General features: G+C 42.2%; 1 protein-coding gene across 2 annotated transcripts in view; it reads right to left on the bottom strand.

Moving 5' to 3' along the window:
- Positions 1-3,712: 3,712 nt before the first annotated feature.
- Positions 3,713-23,254, bottom strand: part of FOXM1 (forkhead box M1) — a 112,060-nt gene continuing 92,518 nt past the window's right edge. For both annotated transcript variants that reach the window (XM_053718809.1, XM_053718810.1), the window contains exon 9: positions 3,713-5,486. In XM_053718809.1, the coding sequence (XP_053574784.1) occupies positions 4,692-5,486 (795 nt within the window). In that variant the 3' untranslated portion in view covers positions 3,713-4,691. The remainder of the gene's footprint in view (positions 5,487-23,254) is intronic.

Raw genomic sequence — 23,254 nt, 5'->3', positions numbered from 1 at the left:
GCAAAGGTTTTGTTCCCATTAGTAAGATAACATAACTAATTTGACATAAAAATTATTGAGTAACGTCTTTATCCACAGTCAATATAAAAAATTCTCACAGCTCTGCTGAGAGAATGTACCTCCCTTCAAGAAGTTTGAAGACCCCTGAGATCTGTCAGAGATGAACCGGATCATGCAGGAAAAATAATAATAGCTGACTGGAAATTGTTGATGCGTAGCAAAGAGCGCCAAAAACGGCCCCTCCCTCTCACACACAGCAGTGAAGAGAAACGAAACTGTCACAATTCAAAACAAACTACTGCCAAGTGGAAAATAAAGCCCAAACATTTATTTACTCAGTACCTCAGCAATGTAAACGATTCTACATTCCAGCAAAAACGTTTAACATGATATAATACTTATTAAAAAGATTAGTGACCTTTAACAGAGTAGTTCCGGTGAAGTACCATTCCCAGAATACTGAAGTGTATACATACATGTCATTATAACGGTATAGCAGGATTTTCTCATCAATTCCATTCAGAAAATAAAAACTGCTACATACCTCAATGCAGATTCATCTGCCCCTGTCCCCTGATCTGAAGCTTTTACCTCCCTCAGATGGCCGAGAACAGCAATATGATCTTAACTACTCCGGTTAAAATCATAGTAAAAACTCTGGTAGATTCTTCCTCAAAGTCTGCCAGAGAAGTAATAACACGCTCCGGTGCTATTATAAAATAACAAACTTTTGATTGAAGTCATAAAAACTAAGTATAATCACCATAGTCCTCTCACACATCCTATCTAGTCGTTGGGTGCAAGAGAATGACTGGGACTGACGTAGAGGGGAGGAGCTATATCAGCTCTGCTGGGTGAATCCTCTTGCATTTCCTGTTGGGGAGGAGTTATATCCCAGAAGTAATGATGACCCGTGGACTGATCACACATAACAGAAGAAATTGCGTTTGATGTCCCTTTAAGGATGTCTGTTTTATATCAATTTAAAAACAAAATTTATGCTTACCTGATAAATTTCTTTCTTTTGCGATGTACCACGGATTCATCCTAACTTGTGGGATATTGTCCTTCCTGACAGGAAGTAGCAAAGAGAGCACCACAGCAGAGCTGTCTATATAGCTCCCCCGTTAACTCCACCCCCCAGTCATTCGACCGAAGGCCAAGTAGGAAAAGGAGAAACTATAAGGTGCAGAGGTGACTGAAGTTTACATAAAAAATACTGTCTTGAATAGACAGGGCGGGCCGTGGACTCGGTACATCGCAAAAGAAAGAAATTTATCAGGTAAGCATAAATTCTGTTTTCTTTTGCAAGATGTACTGAGTCCACGGATTCATCCTAACTTGTGGGATACCAATACCAAAGCTTTAGGACACGGATGAAGGGAGGGACAAGATAGGAACCTAAACGGAAGGCACCACTGCTTGCAAAACCTCTCTCCCAAAAATAGCCTCCGAAGAAGCAAAAGTATCAAATTTGGAAAATTTGGAAAAGGTATGAAGCGAAGACCAAGTCGCAGCCTTACAAATCTGTTCAACAGAAGCATCATTTTTAAAAGCCCATGTGGAAGGCAACCGCTCTAGTGGAGTGAGCTGTAATTCTTTCAGGAGGCTGCTGTCCAGCAGTCTCATAAGCCAAACGGGTGATGCTTTTCAGCCAAAAGGAAAGAGGTAGCCGTAGCCTTTTGACCTCTACGCTTTCCAGCATAGACAACAAACAAAGAAGATGATTGGCGAAAATCTTTGGTTGCCTGCAAATAAAACTTCAAGGCACGAACCACGTCCAAGTTGTGCAACAGACGTTCCTTCTTAGGACACAGAGAAGGAAGAACAATTTCCTGATTGATATTCCTGTTAGAAACAACCTTAGGGAGGAACCCAGGTTTGGTACGCAAAACCACCTTATCAGCATGGAAAACAAGATAAGGAGAGTCACATTGTAATGCAGATAGTTCAGAAACTCTTCGAGCTGAAGAGATAGAAACTAGAAACAGAACTTTCCAAGATAGAAGCTTAATATCTATGGAATGCATGGGTTCAAACGGAACCCCCTGAAGAACTTTAAAAACTAAATTTAGACTCCATGGCGGAGCAACAGGTTTAAACACAGGCTTAATTCTAACTAAAGCCTGACAAAAAACCCGAACGTCTGGGACATCTGCCAGACGCTTGTGCAACAGAATAGACAAAGCAGATATCTGTCCCTTTAAGGAACTAGCGGACAATCCTTTCTCCAATCCTTCTTGGAGAAAAGACAAAATCCTAGGAATCCTGATCTTACTCCATGAGTAGCCTTTGGATTCGCACCAAAAAAGATATTTATGCCATATCTTATGATAGATCTTCCTGGTGACAGACTTTCGTTCCTGAATCAAGGTTTCTATGACCGACTCAGAAAAACCACGCTTTGATAAAAGCGAGCGTTCAATCTCCAGGCAGTCAGTTGCAGACAAATTAGATTTGGATGCTTGAATGGACCTTGAATCAAAAGGTCCCGTCTCAGTGGCAGAGTCCATGGTGGCAGAGATGACATGTCCACCAGGTCTGCATACCAAGTCCTGCGTGGCCACGCAGGCGCCATCAAAATCACTGAAGCTCTCTCCTGTTTGATTCTGGCAATCAGACGCGGAAGGAGAGGGAATGGTGGAAACACATAAGCCAGGTTGAACGACCAGGGTACTGCTAGAGCATCTATCAGTACTGCCTGAGGATCCCTTGACCTGGATCCGTAATCAGGAAGTTTGGCGTTCTGACGAGACGCCATCAGATCCAATTCTGGTGTGCCCCATAGCTGAACCAGATGAGCAAACACCTCCGGATGGAGCTTCCACTCCCCCAGATGAAAAGTCTGACGACTTAGAAAATATGCCTCCCAGTTCTCCACCCCTGGGTTATAGATCGCTGATAGATGGCAAGAGTGAGCCTCTGCCCATCGGATTATCCTGGAAACTTCTATCATCGCCAAGGAACTCCTTGTTTCCCCCCCCCCGATGATTGATCTAAGCTACAGTCGTGATGTTGTCCGACTGAAACCTGATGAATCCGGCCGAAGCCAGCTGAGGCCACGCCTGAAGAGCATTGAATATCGCTCTTAATTCCAGAATATTTATCGGTAGGAGGGCCTCCTTCTGAGTCCACAAACCCTGTGCTTTCAGGGAATTCCAGACTGTACCCCAGCCCAGTAGGCTGGCGTCCGTCGTCACAATAACCCATGCTGGCCTGCAGAAACACATTCCCCTGGACAGGTGATCCTGTGACAACCACCAAAGAAGATTACCTCCAAACACTGAGCCACTGACGGCCGAGGAATGGAATGAAGAGCTCGGCAGGTGGTTAAAATCTTTGATTTCCTGACCTCCGTCAGAAATATTTTCATGTCCACCGAATCTATCAGAGTTCCCAGAAATGGAACTCTTGTGAGAGGAATAAGAGAACTCTTTTTGACGTTCACCTTACACCCATGAGATCTTAGAAAGGCCAACACTAAGTCCGTGTGAGACTTGGCAAGTTGGAAAGTGATCCTGCTTAGAGCCAGCAAAGAGAATGACTGGGGGGAGGAGTTAAAGGGGGAGCTATATAGACAGCTCTGCTGTGGTGCTCTCTTTGCTACTTCCTGTCAGGAAGGACAATATCCCACAAGTTAGGATGAATCCGTGGACTCGGTACACCTTGAAAAAGAAATGACATTTTTGTGGGCAGAGAGCAAACTGGGTAGTGGGGTTTTCACATAGAGCAAAGTCGTAAAAGAGTTTAATACTGAGCAACATTAATTTATAGACTAATAAAGTGAATAGCAAATAAGAAAACGTATTAACAAAATGTACAATATTTACAGAAAAAACATATAAAACAAAATGGCATTAAGAAAGTAATTTGCAATTAAATGTTTGCATCATAAATTAAAAAACATTTCATACTTTTCTAATTCCTACACATATTTCATACCGCTATGAACGTTTCCAAGACACAGGGCTGCAGTGATTAACAAGGTAACAATGATTTACATGGTGCAGTGAACTGGAAACAGCTAATTGATTATTAGTATTTGTATACAGTGGTCATATTTAAAAAGGGACATTAAACACCTTGAGATGGTAATATAAAATGATAAATCGTATATTAATAAAACTCTTCAATATACTTACATTATTTATTTTGTTCCCTTTTCCTGCAATTCCATTCTGAAATTGTGAGCTTTTTAGTTCCTGTTAGAAATGGAAGTGCAGAACACATTCTACACAGCCATTGGCTGCACACTCTAGTGACCTATTTATAACTGTCCCTAATTGGCCGCAGCAGAGAAGGTAACCTAAGTTACAATATGGCAGCTCCCATTGTTTTATAGAAACTAAAACTTTACACTTATTTGTCACTATTTAAACAACTAATGACCTCAGACTAGTCTTTGCTTTAAAAGCATCATCCTATCTACCATTTATTTAGTGTTTAATGTCCCTTTAAGGTTATTTTACTTACACAAAATTTGGAGATCAGTATAACATTAGTAGATATTGATGAAATATATATTATATTATCCAGCTAAAAAGATCTGCACCTTTAAAACAACAAAAAAGTGGTCAGAGGTGAAAAGAACTTGAACAAGTGTTTAACTTTCAATAATTTGTGTTGACGGTTGGTATATCACAGGAAAAGCGAATTAATGCAGAATAAAAAATATATATAGTATCAACCTACTATCTGAGATCAGAAAAAAACTGTCCCCAGTACAGACTGTCCACCCCTAACCCATTGTCCTCCTCAAGGCCACTAAAGCTGATATCCAGCAAAACCTTGCTCAGACTGTCATCAGTAGTGTCCAGCACCAAACCTTCCAGAAGTGAACGATTAGCCGGCCCTTCAACCTGTAACTCCTTAGAGCAGCGTTTTGGTGGACGCGTCTCTGAAGGGCTACTGAGAGTCTCTGCTGGGGTTGAAACAGGCGAGGGAGTGTTCAAAAGCTTCTGTGGGGAATCAGTAAAGGGAGGATCTTTGAAAGGGGTTCCACCATAACTTAGGAAACCAAGACTGTCCTTAAAGGGTGTGAGAGCAAAACCACAAGGAGTACGGACAGGGCTGAAGTCCAGCACAGGATCTTGGGGGATAGAGGCATCTGTTCCCCAGGGTTGGGCAGTGCATATCTCAGCAGGTTTGCTTGGGGTTGAGGAGGCTGGGGGGTTTAACAACCTATTCTTGATTGGAGTCTTAAAGACACAGTCCTCATCCTGAGTGTACTGGGAAGGGCCATCTGGTGCCTGAGTCTCCTGTAGAAAAGAGAAGTCTGTATCCAAACCAGAGTCAGAGCTACTAGTTTCTGGCAGAACCAGCTCTGGCTCCTCACACCGTGGAGGGATTAGCTGTTGCTTTCTACGAGATGTGTTCACTGGTCTACTTTGTGAAGTGGATGGGGAAATTAGGTCTTGGATGATTGACTCTTCTTTGACTTTAACTGCTGGTAGTTGTGAAGGTGGTTGCTCATTAGAAACTGATGTCTAGTAGGGAAAGGAGAAAAATAATTGTATTTTTCACAGGTACAGTACTGACATCACTATAAACATTGTAGATATTCAGCTAATTTCCCTTTAATTTCTGTACATAAAAACATATTTGCGGAGTCAAAACAAATCTGGAGACGTGGTAGGAGGTACATCTACAAACAATTTATTGATAGTGCTAAAGCACCTTATTGCTTATGTGCTAATTGAACTAAAAGCTTCTTATGGTTATAGCTCAGTATGCTTTTTTGTTTTTCTTGCGTTTCATGTTATTTTTACATCTATATTTCTTCTTATGAATTTTAGTATTTCTGGAATTACACAGCCTTTTGCCTGAAGTTGGCTGGACCATGCCCTATAAAATAAGCTTGCCATGCAAAATTTTCTAGTAGGATATAGAGCCAAGAAGGCTGTGCAGAGCTATTAATGTCTAGAAATCAATATATTAGGAGTGTAGCAGTGTGACCTATACATGTGTATCTCTTATGTTGCAGCCCTCTTTCCTTGGGTACAAAAACTGAACTGGTGTCTCTGCAGGAGCAGTACCTACACCATTTATCATATTTGGAGACAGCTTCTGCTTGTGTTAGTTGCAAACTCTGTCTGCATTACCCATTTAAATGAGATAATTAGACATTTAGAGAATCCCTTTATTACCTATCCCCCAGTTTTGCACAGAAAACATGGTTATATTAATATACTTTTTACCTCTGTGGTTACCTTTTAGCTAAGATTCTGCAGAATGCCCCTTTGTCTTAGTGCTTTTGACAGACTTGCATTTGAGCCAATCACTGGTGACTCAAATAACTTCACGGGAGTGAATAAAAACATAATTTATGTAAGAACTTACCTGATAAATTCATTTCTTTTATAGTGGCAAGAGTCCATGAGCTAGTGACGTATGGGATATACATTCCTACCAGGAGGGGGAAAGGTTTCCCAAACCTCAAAATGCCTATAAATACACCTCCCACCACACACACACACCTTAGATTTAACATATAGCCAAGTAGTTAGGTGTAAAAAGGAGTAAAAAAGCATACAAAAGAGGAACTGGAAAAAATAATGTGCTTTTATATAAAAACAACAACATCATAACCACCAAAAAAGGGTGGGTCTCAGACTCTTGCCACTATGAAATAAATGAATTTATCAGGTAAGTTCTTACATAAATTATGTTTTCTTTCATGTTGGGGGCAATAGTCCATGAGCTAGTGACATATGGGATAGAATACCGAAGATGTGGAAATCCACAGTCTCACTAGAGAGGGAGGGATAAAAATAAAAACAGCTATTTCCGCTGAAAGAATTAAATCCAAATAATAATTACATTTTCTTGAAATTTTAAAAAACTCAAATTATAGGCAAAGGAATCAAACAAACTGACAAATGCCTGAAGAACATTTCTACAAAGACTGCTTCTGAGGAAGCAAATACATAAAAATGGTAAAATTTAGTAAATGTATGCAAAGAAGACCAAGTTGTTGCTTTGCAAATCTGATCAACTGAAGCTCCATTCTTGAAAGCCCAAGAAGTGGCAACTGATCTCTTAGAATGAGCTGTAATTCTTTAAGGCGGAGACTGTCCGGCCTCCAAATAAGCCTTGTGAATCAAAAGTTTTAACCAAGATGCCAAAGAAATGGCAGAGGCTTTCTGACCTTTCCTGGAACCAGAGAAAATAATGAATAAACTAGAAGTCTTTCTGAAATCCTTGGTAGCCTCAACATAGTATTTCAAAGCTCTTACCACACACAAAGAATGTAGAGATCTCTCAAGAGAGTTTTTAGGATTAGGACACAAAGGAGGAACAACAATTTCCCTACTACTATTGTTAGAATTCACAACCTTAGGTAAAAATTTAAACAAAGTCCGTAAACCCGCTTTATCTTGATGGAATATCAGATAAGGAGACTCACAAGACAGAGTTGACAACTCAAACTCTTCTAGCAGAAGAGATAGCCAAAAAAATAACACTTTGCAAGAAAGTAGTTTAATAAACAAAGAATGCATAGGCTCAAAAGAAGGAGCCTGCAAAAATCTTTAAAACCAAATTAAGACTCCAAGGCGGAGAAATAGATTTAACAGGTTTGATACAAACCAAAGCCTGAACAAAATAGTGAATATCAGGAAGTTTAGCAATCTTTCTATGAAATAAAACAGAAAGAGAAAATTTGTCCCTTTAAAGTATTTGCAGACCATCCTGAAGAAACTGTAAAATCTGAGGAATTCTAAAAGAATGCCAAGAAAAATTATAAGAGGAGCACCATGAAATATAGGTTTTCCAAACCCGATAATAAATCTTTCTTGAAACAGACTTACGAGCCTGTAACATAGTGTTAATCACGAGTCAGAGAAACCTCTATGACTAAGAACTAAGCGTTCAATTTCGATACCTTCAAATTTAGAGATTTGAGATCCTGATGGAAAAACGGCCCTTGAAACAGAAGGTCTGGCCTTAAAGGAAGTGGCCAAGGCTGGCAACTGGACATCCGGACAAAATCCGCATACCAGAACCTGTGAGGCCATGCTGGTGCTATCAGAAACACATGAGATTGTTCCATAATGATCTTGGAGATAACCCTTGGAAAAAGAACTAGAGGCAGAAAAATGTAAGCAGGTTGGTAAAACCAAGGAACTGCTAAAGCATCCACCATCTCTGCCTGAGGATCCTTGGATCTGGAAAGATATCTGGGAAGTTTCTTGTTCAAACGAGAGGCCATCAAATCTATTTCTGGAAGACCCCACATTTGTACAATCTGAAGAAACACATCTGGATGGAGAGACCACTCCCCTGGATGCAAAGCCTGACAACTGAGATAATCCGCTTGCCAGTTGTCTACTGCTGGAATATGAAATCGCAGAAATTAGACAAGAGTTGGACTCCGTCCAAGAAAGTATCCAAGATACTTCTTTCATTTCTAAAGAGCTGCAAGTCCCTCCCTGATGATTGACATATGGTGCCACTGTTGTGATATTGTCTGAAAATGAATGAAAAGTTCTCTCTTTATTAGAGGCCAAGCCTGAAGAGCTCTGAAGATAGCACAAAGTTCTAAAATATTGATTTGTAACCTCGCCTCTTGAGATTTCCAAACCCCTTGTGCTGTCAGAGACCCCCAGGCAGCTCCCCAACCTGTAAGACTTGCGTCTGTTGAGATCACACTCCAGGAAGGACAAACAAAAGAGGCCTCTTGAACAATCCGATGATGGTCCAACCACCATGACAGAGAGCGTTGAATGTTGGGAGTTAAGTATATCAGTTGTGATATCCGAGTATAATCCCTTCACCATTGATTGAGCATGCAAAGCTGCAGAGGTCTCATATGAAAACGAGCAAAGGGGATCGCGTCCGCTGCTGCAGTCAAATGACCTAAAACTTTCATGCACATAGCCACTGAAGGGAACGATGGAGACTGAAGGTTTAGACAAGCTAATACCAATTTCATTCGTCTTTTGTCTGTTAAAGTCAAAGTCATGGACACTGAATCTATCAGGAAACCTAAAAAGGAGACCATTGTCTGAGGAATCAAACTCTTTTGTAAATTGATCCTCCAACCATGCCTTTGAAGAAATGACACTAGTTTAGTGTGAGATTCAGCTAAATGAAAAGCTGAGCTAGTACCAAGATATCGTCCAAATAAGTAAAAACCGCAATACCCTGCTCTCTGATTACAGATAGAAGGGCACCGAGAACCTTCAAAAAAGATTCTTGGAGCTGTTGCTAGGCCAAATGGAAGAGCAACAAACTGGTAATGCTTGTCTAGAAAAGAGAATCTCAGAAACCGATAATGGTCTGGATGAATTGGAATATGAAGATAAGATCCTGTAAGTCTATTGTGGACATAAAATGCCCTTGCGGAACAAAAGGCAGAGTAGTCCTTGTAGTCACCACCTTGAAAAAGTTAGGACTCTTACAAAATGATTTAGAAGTTTCAGATCCAGAACTGGTCTGAAAGAATTCTCTTTCTTTGGGACAATGAATAGATTTGAATAGAAACCCAAACCCTGTTCCTTTAGAGGAACTGGAACAACCACCCCTGAAAGCTCTAGATCTGAAACACACTTCAGAAAAGCCTGAGCCTTCACAGGATTTGCTTGAACATGAGAAAGAAAGACTCTTCTCACTGGAGGTCTCATTCGGAAACCTATTCGATACCCTTGAGACACAATATTCTGAATCCACTGATTCTGAACGGAACCTAACCAAATTTCCTGATATAATTTCAATCTGTCCCCCACCAGTTGAACTGGATTGAGAGTCCAAGAAGAAATCAAGCACAACTTACTTCACCAACTCCATAGGAGGCAAAGATTGTAAAACTGAGGTGTGTGTGTGGTGGGAGGTATATTTATAAGCATTTTGAGGTTTGGGAAACTTTGACTCCTCCTGGTAGGAATGTATATCCCATACGCCACTAGCTCATGAACTCTTGCCACTTACATGAAAGAAATGTTATCTATATGGCACAAAAACTAGCGCTGTCAAGATGTGAAAAACTGTCAATATGCACTGAGATAAGAGGCGGCCTTCAAGGGCTTAGAAATTAGCATATGAGCCTACCTAGGTTTAGCTTTCCACAAAGAATACCGAGAAAAAAAACAAATTTGATAAAAACTACATTTATGCTTACCTGATAAATGTCTTTCTTTCCGGACATGGAGAGTCCACAACATCATTCCAATTACTAGTGGGATATTCAACTGCTGGCCAGCAGGAGGAGGCAAAGAGAACCCCAGCAAAGCTGTTAAGTGTAACTGCCTTACCCATTACCCCCAGTCAATTCAGCCGAAGGAAATGGAAAGGAAGAAACACAAGGGTGAAAAGGTGCCTGAAGTTTACAAAAAAAACTGCTGTATTATAATGAAAAGAAAAAAAAAGGGCGGGGTCGTGGACTCCCCATGTCTGGAAAGAAAGAAATTTATCAGGCAAGCATAAATTTTGTTTTCTTTCTTATGACATGGAGAGTCCACAACGTCATTTCAATTACTAGTGGGAACCAATAGCCAACCTAGAGGACACGGAATGAACAGGGAGGGAGAAAAAGGCAGGAGGACCTAAACAGAAGGCACCACTGCTTGAAGAACCTTTCTACCAAAAGAAGCCTCAGCCAAGGAAAAAGTATAACATTTGTAAAATTTGGAAAAAGTATGCAGAGAGGACCATGTTGCCGTCTTGCAAATCTGTTCCACAGAAGCTTAATCTTTGAAAGCCCAAGACGAGGATACAGTCCCTAGTGGAATGAGCCGTAATTCTCTCAGGAAGCTGCTGTCCTGCAGTCTCATAAGCCAAACAAATCTAACTTCTCAACCAGAGAGACAGTAGTAGAAGTGGCCTTCTGACCCTTACGTTGACCAGAGAAAACAACAAACACGGCAGAAAATTGCCTAAAATCTTTAGCTGCTTGTAAGTAAAACTTTAGAGCCTGCACAACATCCAAGTTATACAAAAGACTCCTTTTGAGAAGAATCATTAGGACAAAGAGAAGGAACAACAATTTCCTGATTAAAGTTTCGATCCAATACTACCTTAGGAAGAAGCCCCAATTTAGTACGAAGGACCGCATTATCAGCATGAAAAATAAGGTAGGGGGAATCACACTGCAGAGCTGAAAGCTCAGACACTCTGTGAGCGGAAGAAATGGCCACAAGAAACAAAACCTTCCAGGATAACAGTTTTATATCAACAACATGCATAGGCTCAAACAGAGCCTGCTGTAAAACCTTAAGAACTAAATTATGACTCCATGAAAGACTAACAGGTTTAAACAAAGGCCTTTTTCTAATCAGGGCCTGTACAAAGGCTTGAACATCTGGTAGATCAGCCAGACGTTTGTGCAAAAGGATAGATAACGCTGAAATCTGACCCTTTAGAGAAGTGACCGATAAATCCTTATCCAGTCCATCCTGAAGAAAAAACAAAATCTGGGGAATCCTCACCTGGCTCCAGGAGAACCTCTTAGAATCATACCAATAAAGATATTTACGCCATATCTTATAGTAAATCTTGCGAGTAACCGGCTTCCGAACATGAATCATAGCATCAATGACATCTTCAGAAAAACCATGCTTAGACAGAACTAGGCGTTCAATCTCCACGCAGTTAGCTTCAGAGAATCTAGGTTTGGATGGAGGAAAAGAGCCCTGAAGTAGAAGGTCTTTCCTCAGAGGTAACCTCCAAGGAGGTAGAGAAGACATCCTCACCAGATCCGAGAACCATATCCTGCGAGGCCATGCAGGAGCTATTAGGATCACTGATGTTCTCTCCTGTTTGATACGAGCAATGACTTGTGGAAGGAGAGCAACCGGAGGAAAAATATATGCCAGAGAAAAACTCCAAGGAACCGCTAGAGCATCTATCAGAAAAGCCTGAGGATCTCTTGACCTTGAACCGTACTTTGGAACCTTGGCGTTTTGGCGGGATGCCATTAGATCCAACTCTGGAACCCCCCACTAGAGGGTTATCTCAGAGAACACATCCGGGATGGAGAGCCCACTCCCCTGGATGATAAATCTGTCTGCTCAGAAAATCTGCCTCCCAATTGTCTACTCCTGGAATGTGGATGGCAGATAGGAGACAACTGTGGGCTTCCGCCCACAGTAGAATACGAGTCACCTCTTCCATGGCTAAGGAACTCAGAGTTCCTCCCTGGTGGTTGATGTAATCTACTAAGGTGATGTCTGATTTAAATCTTAAAAACCGGACCAACGCCAGTTGAGGTCACGCTAATAGGGCATTGAAGATAGCTCTCAACTCCAAAATGTTTATGGGAAGAGAGGACTCCTCCCGAGACCACAGTCCCTGAGCTTTTAGAGGGCCCCAAAGAGCATCCCAACCAGACAGGCTGGCATCCGTAGTCACAATTTCCCAGGAAGGTCTCAGAAAGCAAGGGCCCGAGACAGATGTTCCTGTGACAGCCACCACGAGAGAGAGTCTCTTGTTAGAGGGTCCAAATATATCCTCAGATAAATCCGAATGATCTCCGTTCCATTGACGGAGCATACAAAGCTGCAGCAGTCTAAGATGGACCGTGCAAAAGGAATGATGTCCATGGATGCCACCATCAGCCCAATCACCTCCATGCATTGCGCCACAGATGGACGAAAGACAGACTGGAGAGAAAGGCAGAAAGCAAGAATCTTGTCTTTTCTGACCCCTGAAAAAACAGCCTGAACTAAGATGTCGTCTAGATAAGGCGCTACAGCAATTTCCTGGGATCTGATCACAGCCAAAAGCTCCCCCAGAACCTTTGTGAATATTATGGGAGCTATGGCCAGACCAAAAGTAATTTTAAAGCGCCTGTTAAAATTACCTGTCTATAAAAAAACGCCTAAACGTTTAATACACAAAGCAACTCTTCCTTGGTACAGCGCAAGTAAAAATAATACTTTGGCTCACCAGCCTTAAAGTGAAGGTCAATTCTGATGAATCGGTGACCGGTTTTTAATAATCCTATTAAAAACAAGGGTAATTTAATGACATTTCACTAGTTTTCTTCAAATACTTACCTTTTAATCCTGACAGCAGCTGCAGCGCTTCCTCCGCCTGTCGCAAGCCCACTTCGCGGTTCCAAAATGACGAATCCAGCTTCCTCCAATCACGGCATTGCCTCAGGCCAAGATTCCCCCGGGGGGGGAAGTTATGATTGGAGGAAGCCGGATTCGTCATTTCTGACGTATGAAGAGGCTTCCGACGGCCAGGGGAATAGCTGGAGCGGCTGTGACGATTAAAAGGTATTTGAAGAAAACAAGTGAAATGTCAATTTTGATGCATTAAAGTGCCATTGTTTTTAATAGGATTATTAAAAAACGGGCACCGATTCATCAGAATTGACCTTCACTTTAACCCTTCTGATCCTTGTACACGTCTCTAATAAACAAATAAATCTCTCTGTCCCGGCCTATTGAGAGAACTCTGCCTCTTTCTCCAAATTAGGAACAAATTATCCTCTTTAGAAAAATACCAGTAAAATGTGCCCATATGAATCCTTAAGTTAAACAAGGATTATTCTCTTGTAAAATAACAATCTGGAGGATAATTAACACCATAAGTGCTGCTGTCCTTCATTACCTAGAAGGCAAAGTCACTTACCTTAGATAGTATAAGAGATGCTGATCCTCAAGGTGTGGCAGGCACTACGCTCCCTGTCATGGACCTGTAGGAAAAGAAAGAACAGAGTAACCAACTCTGGCTTTCCACAAAGGGGTAGCAAAGTGTTAAAAGTAAAGCAAAGGACTGCCTCGCCGCCTTTTAACTGCTAGAAGCCACCACTACTCTTACTCAAGAGATTGACGTGGACACAACTAGACCCCAAATCTTGCTTGCAGGGAAAAGGATTAAATTCTTCAAACACTAACTTCGCACAACCTCCATTGACAGAGGCAAAGAGAATGACTGAGGGTTATGGGTAAGGCAGTTACACTTAAAGGGACACTGAACTCAATTTTTTTCTTTTGTGATTCAGATGTCCTTGCTGATTTATGGATAAATTCATCCACCAATAAAAAAAGTGCTGTCCGGAGTTCTGAACCAAGAAAAAAAGCTTAGATGCCTTCTTTTTCAAATAAAGATAGCAAGAGAACGAAGAAAAAATGATAAGAGTAAATGAGAAAGTTGCTTAAAATTGCATGCTCTATCTGAATCACAAAAGAAAAAAATGTGGGTTCAGTGTCCCTTTAACAGTTTTGCTGGGGTGCTCTTTGCCTTCTCCTGTTGGCCAGGAGTTGAATATCCCAATAGTAATTGGAATGACGTTGTGGACTCTTCATGTCATAGGAAAGAAAGAAAATTGGAAAGTTGTCCCTATAAACATGAAAAAGATTTTTAATAGGCTTGTATCGTCAGTGTCACATGTAGTGGGACTGCGATATAATACAACCAATATGGATTAAATTGTCCACCCTACTTAGTTCTGTCCTAGAGGAACATATTCAACTAACCCCTACCCATGCTCTTCTTCACGAACCCTTACACCAGTTCAACTAACACAAATACATTCATTAAGATCACCTGCATGGTTACTAGAACATGCATGGCAAAATATTGGAAAACTAAGGCTCCCTCCTGGGAGGAGGTGCGCAACAAATTGTCCCTAACATATCGTATGTACAAGTCAGCCTCTAAGATTCTTGACACACAAGCACAGTGTGAGAGAGTTTGGTTTTATTGGACAAACAATAGACTCTTGGAAACCTTAAAAGTTCCACAAGAAACAGCAAATGTCACGTTTTTTACACGCTGTCTTGATTACTAATTTTATTTTAAGTTGAAAGATTTTAACCTTGAGTGCCAACCAAATTGTCACAGGTGCAAACGACGGCTCAGAGTGGGAGGCGGGTGGGCGGCCATGGATGGCGGGATCGTGGGCGAGCATGGACAAGTGCGCACGGGGGGCGGGCGCATGCACGGGTCGGGAGCGGATGGGAGCCGATACACTACGGAAAAATGTTGTTGTAATAAGTGGGAGAGAGGGGGGAGGGAATTGGTAAATATAAGATCTAAGGGATCTGGGAAGGGGGAAGCTACACTACAGAAAAAGCCAAAAAAATAAATAAATCTATTTTTTGTAAACTGGGTACTGGCAGACAGCTGCCAGTACCCAAAATGGCTCTGAATAAGGTAGAGGGGGAGGGTTGGAGAGCTGTTTTTTTTTGGGGGGGGAAATCCTACACAGCAGAATAATTTATAAAAACAAAACAAACAAAAATCTTTTATTTTAGTACTGGCAGACTTTCTGCCAGTACTTAAGATGGCGGGGACAATTGTGGGGGAGGGAAGAGAGCTGTTTGGGAGGGATCAGGGGGTGTGATGTGTCAGGTGGGAGGCTGATCTCTACACTAAAGCTAAAATTAACCCTGCAAGCTCCCTAATTAACCTCTTCACTGCTAGACATAATACAAGTGTGGTGCGCAGCGGCATTTAGCGGCCATCTAATTACCAAAAAGCAGTGCCAAAGCCATATATGTCTGCTATTTTGAACAAAGGGGATCCCAGAGAAGCATTTACAACCATTTATGCCATAATTGCACAAGTGGTTTGTAAATAATTTCAGTGAGAAACCTAAAGTTTGTGAAAAAAAATTGTGAAAAACTAATTTTTTTATTTGGTGGCATGAAATATACCAAAATGGGCCTAGATCAATACTTTGGGATGTCTTCTAAAAAACAAATATATACATGTCAAGGAATATTCAGGGATTCCTGAAAGATATCAGTGTTCCAATGTAACTAGCGCTAATTTGGGGAAAAAAAAAAAAAAAGAAAATTTATGCTTACCCAATAAATTTGTTTCTTTTTAGACACGATGAGTCCACGGATCATCATCCTTACTTGTGGGATATCACCTCCTGGTCAGCAGGAGGCGGCAAAGAGCACCACAGCGAGCTGTTAAATAGCTCCTCCCTTCCCTCCCACTCCAGTCATTCGACTGAAGTTAAGAAGAGAAAGGAAAAGCCAAGGTGCAGAGGTGTCTGAAGTTTATAATAAAAAAAAACCTGTCTAAAAGAACAGGGCGGGCCGTGGACTCATCGTATCTAAAAATAAACAAATTTATCAGGTAAGCATACATTTTCTTTTCTTTTTAAAGACACGATGAGTCAACGGATCATCATCCTTACTTGTGGGATACAATACCAAAGCTAGAGTACACGGATGATAAGGGAGGGACAAGACAGGGAACCTAAAAACGGAAGGCACCACTGCTTGAAAAACCTTTCTCCCAAAAGCGGCCTCAGCTGAGGCAAAAGTGTCAAATTTATAGAATTTTGAAAAAGTATGAAGAGAGGACCAAGTTGCAGCCTTGCAAATATGTTCCACGGAAGCTTCATTTTTGAAATGCCCATGAGGAAACAACAGCCCTAGTAGAATGAGCCGTAACCGTCTCAGGAGGCTGCTGTCCAGCAGTCTCATATGCAAAACGGATGAAGAAAGAAAGAAAGAAAGAAAGAAAGAAAGAAAGAAAGAAAGAAAGAAAGAGGTAGCCGTAGCTTTCTGACCCTTACATTTTCCAGAGAAAATTACAAACAGAGAAGACTGACGAAAATCCCAATCGCCTGCAGGTAAAACTTTAAAGCACAGACCATGTCCAAATTGTGCAGAAGTCCTTCCTTCCTAGAAGAAGTATGAGGACACAAGGAAGGTACAACTATCTCCTGATGTTCAGAACAGAAACAACCTTAGGAAGAAATCCTAATTTGGTACGTAAAAACTATGTTATCTGAATGGAAAATAAGATAAGGACACTAACCGAGCAGAAGAGATAGCAACAAGAAATAAAACTTTCCAAGATAACAACAAAATATCTAAGGAAAGCATAGACTCAAATAAAGCCCCTTAAAGAACCTTGAGAACTAAATTAAGACTCCATGAAGGAGTAACTGGTTTAAACACATGCCTGATCCTGACCAAGGCCTGACAAAATGATTGAACATTTGGGACATCCGCCAGACGTATGTGTAACAAAATAGAGAAGGGCGAGATTTGACCCCTTAGGGGACTTGCAGAAAAACCTCTCTCCAACCCTTCCTAGAGAAAAGACAAAATTCTAGGAATTCAAACTCTACTCCGTGAGTAGCCCTTGGAATCACACTAATAGAGATATTAACGCCAAATCTATTGATAAAACCTTCTAGCTACAGCTTACGAGCAGGAAACATGGTCTCTATGACCGAGTCCGAAAACCCCCGCTTGGATAAAATTAAGCATTCAATCTTCAAGCAGTCAGCTTCAGAGAAACTAGATTTGAGTGAAGGAACGACCCTATAATTAGAAGGCCCCTCCTCAACAGAAGTCCCTCATATGGCAGAAAAGACATGACCACCGGATCTGCATACCAAATCCTGCAAGGTCAAGCTGGATCAATGAGGATCACAGACGTCCTCTCCTGCTTGATTTGAGCAATGACCCGATGAAGAAGCGCAAACTGAGAAATTAGGAATGTTAGGCTGAAGAACCAAGGAACCGCCAGAGCATCTATCAGCTCCGCCTAGGGGTCCATGGACCTCGAGCCGTATCTCGGGAGCTTGACATTCTGAGAACACTTCCAGATGGAGTTCCCACTCCTCTGGATGAAAGGACTGCCTGCTCAGGAGACAAATCCGCATAATCTCTGTTCCATTGCCTGAGCATGTTTAACTGCAGAGGTCTGAGATGGAACCGAGCAAACGGGATGATGTCCTTGCCACCATCAGTCCGATTACCTCAATGAACTGAGCCACTGATGGCCGAGTAGTGGACTGAAGGACTAGACAAATATCGATAAACTTGATTTCCTGACCCTTGTCAGAAAAATCATCATAGATGGGGAATCTAACATAGTTCCCAAGAAAGGTAACTCACTAAGATTTACCTTCCTCCAAGAAGGATAACACCATGTCCGTGTGAGATCTTGCTTGATAAAATGATGGCACATGGACTAGAATGTCGTCCAAATAGGGTGCCAATGTAATGCCCCGGAATTGAAGCACTGCCAACAGCAATCCCAGAACCTTTGTGAAAATTCTGGGAGTTGAGGCAAGACTGAAAGGAAAAGTGACAAACTGGTAGTGATTGGCCAGAAAGGCAAACCTTAGGATGGTCCCTGTGAATGGGAACATACAGGAACGCGCCCTTTAAATACACTGTTGAAATAAATTGACCCTCTTGGATAAAGGGAGAATGTAGCGAATAGTTTCCATCTAGAAGAAAACAGAATTTATGCTTACCTGATAAATTACTTTCTCCAACGGTGTGTCCGGTCCACGGCGTCATCCTTACTTGTGGGATATTCTCTTCCCCAACAGGAAATGGCAAAGAGCCCAGCAAAGCTGGTCACATGATCCCTCCCAGGCTCCGCCTACCCCAGTCATTCGACCGACGTACAGGAGGAAATATGCATAGGAGAAACCATATGATACCGTGGTGACTGTAGTTAGAGAAAATAATTCATCAGACCTGATTAAAAAAACCAGGGCGGGCCGTGGACCGGACACACCGTTGGAGAAAGTAATTTATCAGGTAAGCATAAATTCTGTTTTCTCCAACATAGGTGTGTCCGGTCCACGGCGTCATCCTTACTTGCGGGAACCAATACCAAAGCTTTAGGACACGGATGAAGGGAGGGAGCAAATCAGGTCACCTAAATGGAAGGCACCACGGCTTGCAAAACCTTTCTCCCAAAAATAGCCTCTGAAGAAGCAAAAGTATCAAATTTGTAAAATTTGGCAAAAGTGTGCAGTGAAGACCAAGTCGCTGCCTTACATATCTGGTCAACAGAAGCCTCGTTCTTGAAGGCCCATGTGGAAACCACAGCCCTAGTGGAATGAGCTGTGATTCTTTCAGGAGGCTGCCGTCCGGCAGTCTCATAAGCCAATCGGAAAATGCTTTTAAGCCAAAAAGAAAGAGAGGTAGAAGTTGCCTTTTGACCTCTCCTTTTACCAGAATAAACAACAAACAAAGAAGATGTTTGTCTGAAATCTTTAGTGGCCTCTAAATAGAATTTTAGAGCACGGACTACGTCCAAATTGTGTAACAAACGTTCCTTCTTTGAAACTGGATTCGGACACAAAGAAGGTACAACTATCTCCTGGTTAATATTCTTGTTGGAAACAACTTTCGGAAGAAAACCAGGCTTAGTACGCAAAACCACCTTATCTGCATGGAACACCAGATAGGGCGGAGAACACTGCAGAGCAGATAACTCAGAAACTCTTCTAGCAGAAGAAATTGCAACCAAAAACAAAACTTTCCAAGATAATAACTTAATATCTACGGAATGTAAGGGTTCAAACGGAACCCCTTGAAGAACTGAAAGAACTAGATTAAGACTCCAGGGAGGAGTCAAAGGTCTGTAAACAGGCTTGATTCTAACCAGAGCCTGAACAAACGCTTGAACGTCTGGCACAGCTGCCAGCCTTTTGTGAAGTAAAACAGATAACGCAGAGATCTGTCCCTTCAGAGAACTTGCAGATAATCCTTTCTCCAAACCTTCTTGTAGAAAGGATAGAATCTTAGGAATTTTTATCTTGTTCCAGGGGAATCCTTTAGATTCACACCAACAGATATATTTTTTCCATTTCTTATGGTAAATTTTTCTAGTTACAGGCTTTCTAGCCTGAATCAGAGTATCTATTACAGAATCTGAAAACCCACGCTTTGATAAAATCAAGCGTTCAATCTCCAAGCAGTCAGTTGGAGGGAAACCAGATTCGGATGTTCGAATGGACCTTGAACAAGAAGGTCCTGTCTCAAAGGTAGCTTCCATGGTGGAGCCGATGACATATTCACCAGGTCTGCATACCAAGTCCTGCGTGGCCACGCAGGAGCTATCAAGATCACCGAAGCCCTCTCCTGATTGATCCTGGCTACCAGCCTGGGAATGAGAGGAAACGGTGGGAATACTAAAGCTAGGTTGAAGGTCCAAGGTGCTACTAGTGCATCTACTAGAGTTGCCTTGGGATCCCTGGATCTGGACCCGTAACAAGGAACCTTGAAGTTCTGACGAGAGGCCATCAGATCCATGTCTGGAATGCCCCATAATCGAGTTATTTGGGCAAAGATTTCCGGATGGAGTTCCCACTCCCCCGGATGGAATGTCTGACGACTCAGAAAATCCGCTTCCCAATTTTCCACTCCTGGGATGTGGATTGCAGACAAGTGGCAGGAGTGATCCTCCGCCCATTGAATTATCTTGGTCACTTCCTCCATCGCCAGGGAACTCCTTGTTCCCCCCTGATGGTTGATATATGCAACTGTCATGTTGTCTGATTGAAACCTTATGAATTTGGCCTTTGCTAGATGAGGCCAAGCTTTGAGAGCATTGAATATCGCTCTCAGTTCCAGAATGTTTATCAGGAGAAGAGATTCTTCCCGAGACCATAGACCCTGAACTTTCAGGGGTTCCCAGACCGCGCCCCAGCCCACCAGACTGGCGTCGGTCGTGACAATGACCCACTCTGGTCTGCGGAAGCTCATTCCCTGTGACAGGTTGTCCAGGATCAGCCACCAACGGAGTGAATCTCTGGTCCTTTGATCTACTTGAATCGTCGGAGACAAGTCTGTGTAATCCCCATTCCACTGTCTGAGCATGAACAGTTGTAATGGTCTTAGATGAATTCTTGCAAAAGGAACTATGTCCATTGCTGCAACCATCAATCCTATTACTTCCATGCACTGCGCTATGGAAGGACAAAGAACAGAATGAAGTACTTGACAAGAACTTAGAAGTTTTGATTTTCTGACCTCTGTCAGAAAAATCCTCATTTCTAAGGAGTCTATTATTGTTCCCAAGAAGGGAACTCTTGTTGACGGGGAAAGAGAACTTTTTTCTATGTTCACTTTCCATCCGTGAGATCTGAGAAAGGCTAGGACGATGTCCGTATGAGCCTTTGCTTTTGACAGAGACGACGCTTGAATCAGGATGTCGTCCAAGTACGGTACTACTGCAATGCCCCTTGGTCTTAGAACCGCTAGAAGGGACCCTAGTACCTTTGTGAAAATTCTCGGAGCAGTGGCTAATCCGAATGGAAGTGCCACAAACTGGTAATGCTTGTCCAGAAAAGCGAACCTTAGGAACTGATGATGTTCCTTGTGGATAGGAATATGTAGGTACGCATCCTTTAAATCCACCGTGGTCATAAATTGACCTTCCTGGATGGTAGGAAGGATCGTTCGAATGGTTTCCATTTTGAACGATGGGACCCTGAGAAATTTGTTTAGGATCTTGAGATCTAAAATTGGTCTGAATGTTCCCTCTTTTTTGGGAACTATGAACAGGTTGGAGTAAAACCCCATCCCTTGTTCTCCTATTGGAACTGGATGAATTACTCCCATCTTTAACAGGTCTTCTACACAATGTAAGAATGCCTGTCTTTTTATTTGGTTTGAAGATAATTGAGACCTGTGGAACCTTCCCCTTGGGGGTAGTTCCTTGAATTCCAGGAGATAACCTTGAGAAACTATTTCTAGTGCCCAAGGATCCTGAACATCTCTTGCCCAGGCCTGAGCAAAGAGAGAAAGTCTGCCCCCCACCAGATCCGGTCCCGGATCGGGGGCCATCCCTTCATGCTGTTTTGGTAGCAGTGGCAGGCTTCTTGGCCTGCTTACCCTTGTTCCAGCCTTGCATCGGTCTCCAGGCTGGTTTGGGTTGAGAAGTATTACCCTCTTGCTTAGAGGATGTAGAAGTAGAGGCTGGTCCGTTTCTGCGAAAGGGACGAAAATTAGGCTTATTTCTAGCCTTAAAAGACCTATCATGAGGAAGGGCGTGGCCCTTTCCCCCGGTGATGTCTGAAATAATCTCTTTCAAATCAGGACCAAACAGTGTTTTGCCCTTGAAAGGGATGTTAAGCAATTTTGTCTTGGAAGACACATCCGCTGACCAAGACTTTAGCCAAATCGCTCTGCGCGCCACGATAGCAAACCCTGAATTTTTCGCCGCTAATCTAGCTAATTGCAAAGCGGCATCTAGAATAAAAGAGTTAGCCAATTTAAGTGCTTGAACTCTGTCCATAACCTCCTCATACGAAGATTCTTTATTGAGCGACTTTTCTAGTTCTTCGAACCAGAAACACGCTGCCGTAGTGACAGGAACAATGCATGAAATTGGTTGTAGAAGGTAACCTTGCTGAACAAACATCTTTTTAAGCAAACCTAATTTTTTATCCATAGGATCTTTGAAAGCACAACTATCTTCTTATGGGAATAGTAGTGCGTTTGTTTAGAGTAGAGACCGCCCCCTCGACCTTAGGGACTGTCTGCCATAAGTCCTTTCTGGGGTCGACTATAGGAAATAATTTCTTAAATATAGGGGGAGGAACAAAAGGTATGCCGGGCCTTTCCCATTCCTTATTTACTATGTCCGCCACCCGCTTGGGTATAGGAAAAACGTCGGGGGGCACCGGAACCTCTAGGAACTTGTCCATCTTACATAATTTCTCAGGAATGACCAAATTGTCACAATCATCCAGAGTAGATAATACCTCCTTAAGCAGTGCGCGGAGATGTTCTAATTTAAATTTAAATGTTACAACATCAGGTTCAGCTTGTTGAGAAATTTTTCCTGAATCTGAAATTTCTCCCTCAGACAAAACCTCCCTCCTGGCCCCTTCAGATTGGTGTGAGGGTATGTCAGAAACGTTATCATCAGCGTCCTCTTGCTCTTCAGTGTTTAAAACAGAGCAATCGCGCTTTCTCTGATAAGTAGGCATTTTAGATAAAATATTTGCAATAGAATTATCCATAACAGCCGTTAATTGTTGCATGGTAATAAGTATTGGCGCACTAGATGTACTAGGGGCCTCTTGTGTGGGCAAAACTGGTGTAGACACAGAAGGGGATGATGCAGTACCATGCTTACTCCCCTCATCTGAAGAATCATCTTGGGCACTATTATTATCTGTGGCATCATTGTCCCTACTTTGTTTGGACACTATGTCACATTTAAACACCAAAAAACTCTTAGCCATCTCCGTGGAGATGTTGCCTGTGCAACGGCAAAGAGAATGACTGGGGTAGGCGGAGCCTGGGAGGGATCATGTGACCAGCTTTGCTGGGCTCTTTGCCATTTCCTGTTGGGGAAGAGAATATCCCACAAGTAAGGATGACGCCGTGGACCGGACACACCTATGTTGGAGAAAGGAACTCTGATCAATCTGTCTTCCAAATTGGAATGAATGGTTCCCTCTCTTTTTAGGAACCACGAACAAAGAGTAAAATCCCAGACCCTGATCCCATATCAGAAAAGGAACTATCACTCCCCTGTCGGAGAGGTCTCTTACACAGAGCAAGAACACCTCTCT

The sequence above is a fragment of the Bombina bombina genome, chromosome 6 (genome assembly GCF_027579735.1).
Source record: "Bombina bombina isolate aBomBom1 chromosome 6, aBomBom1.pri, whole genome shotgun sequence".
Lineage (NCBI taxonomy): Eukaryota > Metazoa > Chordata > Amphibia > Anura > Bombinatoridae > Bombina > Bombina bombina.
This window is presented reverse-complemented; position numbering and strand designations above follow the sequence as displayed.